Source organism: Balaenoptera physalus (assembly GCF_965194825.1).
Source record: "Balaenoptera physalus genome assembly, chromosome: 6".
Taxonomy (NCBI): domain Eukaryota; kingdom Metazoa; phylum Chordata; class Mammalia; order Artiodactyla; family Balaenopteridae; genus Balaenoptera; species Balaenoptera physalus.
In genome coordinates this window covers 130,786,931-130,793,105 of record NC_138885.1, presented here as the reverse complement: position 1 = coordinate 130,793,105, position 6,175 = coordinate 130,786,931, and the positions used below count along the sequence as shown (strand labels likewise).

The 6,175-nt window shown below is 60.5% G+C and overlaps 1 protein-coding gene across 2 annotated transcripts; it reads right to left on the bottom strand.

Annotated features, from left to right (window-relative positions):
* Window positions 1–375: 375 nt before the first annotated feature.
* On the bottom strand, window positions 376–5,467 carry PTMA (prothymosin alpha). Of its 2 annotated transcripts, none has more exons than XM_082466198.1 (5): window positions 5,232–5,467; window positions 2,326–2,397; window positions 1,979–2,075; window positions 1,398–1,471; window positions 376–1,120 (listed from the first exon to the last, which is right to left on the bottom strand). In XM_082466198.1, exons 1-5 carry the CDS (start codon window positions 5,274–5,276, stop codon window positions 1,073–1,075), a joined length of 336 nt encoding a protein of 111 aa, XP_082322324.1. In that variant the 5' UTR covers window positions 5,277–5,467; the 3' UTR covers window positions 376–1,072. The 2 variants fall into 2 exon arrangements, with proteins under 2 accessions (XP_082322324.1, XP_082322323.1); XM_082466197.1 differs by having other exon boundaries at window positions 1,979–2,072; window positions 5,232–5,466.
* Window positions 5,468–6,175: the final 708 nt, after the last annotated feature.

Sequence of the window (6,175 nt, the reverse complement as noted above, 5' to 3'; positions counted from 1 at the left end):
TACACCTCCTGCCAGGGCAACCGGGTTAACATGGCAGCACCCAATGACAGGGTCCTGAGAAGAGGCTCCCAGTACAAGTCAGCAGGAAGGGACCAACCGGGTAAGTGGCTCCCCTTCCAGCCCATAGCCCCAGTGCTCTCACCACGTCCCAGCAGGTAACTGCAGCTCAGTCTTAGACTAGCAGGGCCACCCACCAGACCCCGCTGCCCAAGGGGCACATCTCCCACCCAACTGGTGTCCTCAAATCCACTGTCCCCAGGAAGGACAGCTGGGCCAGAGTTCAAGATCCTCCCCTCTTCTCCTTGCCCCCGAAACTAAAAGAAGAAAAACAGAAACCAAAAGAAACCAAAATAGAAAAACCAGGCTTGAGACAGCTTTGTTAGAACAACTCAGCAAAATAAAATTCCGGTTTATTGTTGGACAACATTGTTTCACACATACATCAAACAGGCCAAAAAAAATAAACAGCAACTTCATAGACAAAAAAAGGAAAAAAAAGAAACCTTTTATCTTTGGCCTTTTTAACCATCTCATACAAACCAACTACTTATAGTACAGCTAAGTACATACACAAAAAAAGTTACTGGAATGCTCGGAATAAGATTGTTTTTTTGTTGTTGTTTTTGCTTTTTTTACAAGGTTTTTTTTCTCCTTTGAGATTATAATGAACATGGTCACACCACAAGTAAAGTCAGAAGTAGGACAGAGAACGCTCCGAAGGCTGGTTTGGTCATCCGAGATCATTAAAAATGGCTGACCCCCTAACAATATGTACAAAAATATAAAATGTAAATAAAAAATACAAACAAATTTTCCTTTTTAAAGTACTTTAAGAAAAAAAGCAGGGCCTTGGAAGTTTTGGTTCTTTTTTCCTCCCCTGTTGCAAATTCGCGTTGTGGTTTTGGTTGGGTGGTGGAGAGCGCGTGTCATCTGCGGTGGCGCTGCCCGCAGTGGGCGGGCGGGCAGGCGGGACTCTCTACTCGAAGGTGACCACGTTTAGATTCTGAGACGGGAAGTGGAGGGTGAATAGGTCACGGTGGCCTTTTAAGTTTAACTTTTCCTTTTTTGCTGTCTAGTCATCCTCATCGGTCTTCTGCTTCTTGGTGTCAACATCGTCATCCTGGGAAGGGAAAGATGGTCAAGGTCCCTTTTCAACCCACCAGGCCCACCCACCAACTGCCTCAGCTCCTGCTGGCAGAGCCAAGCCGGGCACAAGCAGCCCCAGAGGCCTCTGGGAGGCTGGGCCCATGTTCCTTCCTGTTCCTGCTCAAGATGAGAAGGGAACCACTCGGGACCACCCACCACGCCAACTACAACTACTGAAGTCCCATCAGCCCCTCCAGTTTTAGTGCCTCAGATCCCAACCCTCTCCCCCCGTCAAGCCAGACCAGACCCACCTCGTCATCTTCAGCTGCCCGTTTGCCTGTAGCAGCCTCAGCCTCCTCATCTTCATCTCCATCCTCTTCCTCACCTGGAAAGAATAAAGCCCAGGTAAAGCACTCTGCCTTCCTTAGCCAACCAGGGAGGGTCTTGGTATTCTCCCACGCAGTGGCAGCCAGAAACGGGGAGGGGGACGGGAAAACTGCAGCTCCTTGGGCAATGTCCCAGTAACAGTCTTGGCAGGATGGAGTGCCCCTGATCTCTCTGCTGCCTGACAAACTGGGCAGTCAGGGTACCCACACTGCCCATCGCAGACATCTTGTCTCCAGAGAAAAGAAGACGCAAGCAAAAACCAGAGAAGCCAGTCCAACTGATCAGTGTGTGGACGGCACTCTGCAGTGGGAGTGTGACCGTGGTGTTTTGGGCACAGCTCCACACCACTAACCTAAAGCAAGGAAAAAGATGTCGGCTCTGCAGGTGCAAGCCCAGTCGTAGGTGGTCCATTCGATCTGCCACCCCCGAGGAGCCCCCAATCCTTCCCCATCTGCTAGAGAAGACAGAAAAAGGTACCCCCCAAAAAAGAGACAAAGCTACTCACCATCACCTTCCTCCTCCTCCTCCTCTTCCTCCCCACCTTCCTCCTCTTCTTCATCTACCTCATTGTCGGCCTCCTGCTCCCCATTTTCCTCGTTCTCCTCGACAGAAAACAGACCAGCTTACAGATGAGGACAGAACATCACTCTGCCCCATCCCTTCTTCCAGACCCTGCCCAATGCTTCTACAGACCAGACCACCTAAGAGACGCCCCCTGAAGCTCCACCAAGAGATCCTGACACGTAACTGTCCAAGGCCTCAGACCCCTCCCCCCACGGATTAAGCCCAAAGTCTAAGTAAGAAATCTTAGCCAGGAGCTGCTACGGGGTCATGTCCAAGGTGGACACTCACAGCATTTCCGTTAGCAGGTGCCTCTCTCCCATTCTCCGCCTCCTCCACAACTTCCTTCTTCTCTTTTAAGTCCTTCAAAACGGAAAAGGAAGCCAGTCAGTCTTTTGAGCAACCCAGGGCTGCCAAAGGAGCCCAGGTCTTCAAATACGAGGGATGCAGTGCTGATCTGGATGTCCAAAGCTAAAAGCTGAATGTTACAGGTGAACGGAGCACAGGATACTGAGTGTCTATGGTCAGGATTTCGTCCTACTTCTCAACCCTTAAAAACAAACACACTTTAAAAAAAGGGCCCACGACGGCTGTTCCCCCTGCGGCTTTACTCCTGCTTCTTAGGAAAGGAGCCATGTGGCACCACAGCCTGAAACCTGTCTGGCCGGGCGGACAAGCCTGGGAACACTTCACTCACACACTCGACACGTACTTGTTTCCAACCAGAGGGAGCTCCGCCTCTCACAAATCCTTCTTGGAAGACACCAGGCATGTGCCGTAAATAAATAAGGCAATGGGGGGAGGGCCCTGACACTGCGGGAGGACTCCCGCGGGTGGACTAGCCTGGTAAGGGAATGAGAGGGAGCTAACCGGCAAAACCGGGGAAGCCGCCTCACCAGCCAGAGGCCCCGCAGCCGAGCTCGAGCTCCAAGCCCGCGGTAGCGCAGGACCTGGCAAGCACACGTTTCGTTTTTTTTTTTTTTTTCTGAAGGAACCGGAATTCCACCAATCCCTCCGTACCCAACAGCTGTCCCAGGAGGTGGCAGACCGATGCCTGGAAATGGGCGCGGGCTCAGGGGACGCTCTCCTGAGCCCGAGCGAGGCCTTCTGGCACTCAGGCGCGCCGCCTGCAGCGCCCTATTTCCGCCCCTGCCTCTCTCGCCCGTCCGCGGGTCAGCTCTGTGTCCGTCGTACCGCGCCTCGCAAGGCGGCCACGGCCCGGGTTCCAAAAGGCAGCGCCGCCGCAGACACTCCGAAGCCCCGTAACTTTTTCAGTGCGGCAGACCCCGCCGCCATCACAAACAGGCGTCGAATGGCGCGGGAGCGGAGGGCGCTCAGCCGCCGTCCTGCGAACAGCCCCCGGGCACCTGCCGGCCCCGTCCTCCAGCTTCTCCCCTTCCAGCCCACAGCGGACCCCGGCGCCGCCCGCTCCCGCCCCCTGGTGGCCGGAGCCCCGGGGAGCTGTGGGGGCGGGGAGGTCGCGGCGCGCAGGCGCGCACCCCCGCCCGGCGGGCTTTGCGCGCGGGCCTCTGCACGCACCGCGCGCGCGGAGCACGTGGCCCGGAGCAGCCGAGTGCGCCCCTGACCCCGGAGACCCGGCGCCCGCGGGCGGCCCTGGCACCGCCGAGCGCGCGCCAGTTGCTCTCCTGTCTTTCCCGGCCTCTGGACGCCCCCGCCGCCTCCCCGCGCAGGCCTAGATGCGCGGTATCTAAGTCTCTGCATTTGGCGGGCAAAGTCCCGCGGGGAGGCTGCCCCGAAGTCCGCGGGGCCTTTTCAGTCCCACAGCCCGAAGCCGTCGGAGACGCACTCCACAAGGCTCTTTAGTGCTCCTTAACGGGAAATCACCTTGGAGGAAAGCGAAAGCCCGCGTTGGGTAGGGCTGACCCTCTCCTCCAAACTAGTTCCCCGGCTGGGCCCAGAGAGGACCGGAGGAAGCCCCTGCGGAGATCCGGGTCCCAATCTCCGCTCCTTCGGGGGAGTCGCTCCTGGGAAAGAACCAGAGGTGACGCCAGGGCCACAGGGGTTAAGGAGACGCCAAGGTGACGCGCGCTCGTCCCTGCAGGGGCACGACAGAGGCGCGAACAAGGGCCGAAGGATAAAAAAGTGGTCCCTCCTGAAAGTACCGTGCTCCCGCCGAGGGCGGAGACACTCCCCGGGGCAGGCAGCGGGACCGATGCGGCGCGCAGGAGCGGAGCTGCGCCAAAGGCGCAGAACCTCAAAACCGAGAGCAGTAAATCCGCAGCACCGGGCCCCAAAAGCCTCTGGTGCCCGGTTCGACCCCGCAACAAGCCAGTCGCGGCCGCAGCTTTTGTTCGCCCGCGTAGCCTCCGGAGCAGCCGCAAATACGGTGCCCCCGGGCAGCCGCGGGGGGCGCCCATCATCGCCCCGGCGCGCCGCTCCTTCACTTTCCGTTTCCTCCCCTCCAGCGCGTGGGCTCGCCTCCTCCTCAGTCAAGCCCGGTATTGCTAGAGAATTACTGAAGCTGGGCGGCTGCTCCCGGCACACTGCCCCCAACCCCGGACGCCCATCCCCACCTCCCAGAGGGCACCCAGAGCGGAGAAGACCTTCACACCTCCGCGGAGACAACCAACGTAGCGGCCCGCCGGCCCGCCGCCCCACTCCGCCTTATCAGAGCTTAGTCCAGATAAGCCTTCTCGGACCCACTACAAGGCGCGAAACGCAGCGGTCCGGCGCCGAACAAAGAGCAGCGCCGCCGGCGGGCGCTCGCCGCGGAGCCGCCACTTCCCGCAGCCGGTCTGCGCCCGCACACGCGCCCCCCCCAGCACTTCCGATTCCAAACGCGCTGGAGTTTCAAAGTTATTTCCGTGCGCCCCGCGGGCCGACGACCCCCAGCCCGACCCCTATCCTCCCGCCGCCACTCAGACGAGTCACAAACAAGTTTCGAGAGCCGTGGAACAGCCTCGCCTCGAGCCTCTCAGCCTCCGCGCCAGCCCCTCCGGGTCCCTGAGGGCCCCCGGCCCACTCCCCGACGGGCATTACGTTTGCCCACGGTGCTTCCCGCCCCCTCCCCCGCAAGCACAAAGAGTGGGCTGCCTGGGGGCCTAGGCTGGGGGCGGGCGGGCTCCCAGCAGAAGGGAGCAACAGCGGGCTCGGGGTACCCAGGTGCCGCGCGCCAAACACCGCTCCGGTGGTGGCGGCGCGCGAACCCCAAAGGGGCGGGCGGCGTCTAACCTCACCTTGGTAGTGATTTCGGAGCTGGTGTCCACGGCCGCGTCTGACATGATGGGGCACGCCGGTGATCCGATGCACGGATTAAAAAGAAAGCGGGAGTTCGACGACTCTGGCGGTAAAGCTGCCGGAGTCCGCGGCGGCGGAGGAGGCGCGCGGCGGAGGTGGCTGCGGCGAGCGGTGAGGCGGTCACGGGAACAATGCAAAGATGGCTTTTCAGAGCAGCCAGTGGAGAACTCACGCGGCGCCAGAACCTTTAATATAGATTAGTGGGCGGCGCTCGGCCTCCCTTGCCCGAATGCTATTGGCTTAGAGCAGGGAGCGGGCGCTCACTCATTGGCTCGATTCCGAACAATGGGCAAGCGTGCTTAAAGCGGCAGTGCCTTCGTGCGTCCCGCGCTGCGCAGTCGCCGGCCGTACTGTCATTCAAGGCCTGAGTTTGCTGGGTCTCCTCGGCACCAACGCCGTGGGGGAGGGGCGCGCGCTCGCGCTCGGGGCGCGCGCTCCCGCCGCTGTTTTGCTTGGGGCTGTTGACGCAGAAAGCCAAAGCGCGGCAAAGCTGCGCGCCCAGCCCCCGGTCCTCACCCCTCCCCGCGCTTGCTCGGAAGAAGGGGGGGAGGAAAGAGGAGGCGGCTGCCGGCCCACACGACGGCTGCCAGCGAGGGGGAGGGGAAGGCCGGGTGCTGGGCTGTGCTCGCCCCGGGCGGTGCCCTGCACATTGCCCGTATGCCCACCCCCAGCGCCTTGGCACATCCCACCATGAGCTGTCCCAGCGCAAGTCGGCGGAAGCCCCACGACGAGCGATGAGGGCGTGAGGCTAAGACCCGCGTACTTGGGGCGCCCCGTCTTCTACCACGTCCACACCCTCTGCCCAGCTCCCGGCGCCCGGAGTCTGGGGAGGTGACCCCGTCGCCTCCCAGCCCCGGCGTCTGCCGCCTAAGCCAGCCGACGA

Excerpts from the sequence above, each read along its gene's own strand:
- PTMA (XM_082466198.1), bottom strand. The coding sequence starts at position 5,276 with ATGTCAGACGCGGCCGTGGACACCAGCTCCGAAATCACTACCAAG. Across the intron at positions 1,472-1,978 it reads GGAGGAGGAGGAAGGTGATG|GTGAGGAAGAGGATGGAGAT; the intron begins GTGAGTAGCTTT and ends TATTCTTTCCAG. Across the intron at positions 1,121-1,397 it reads GGGCAGCTGAAGATGACGAG|GATGACGATGTTGACACCAA; the intron begins GTGGGTCTGGTC and ends TTCCCTTCCCAG.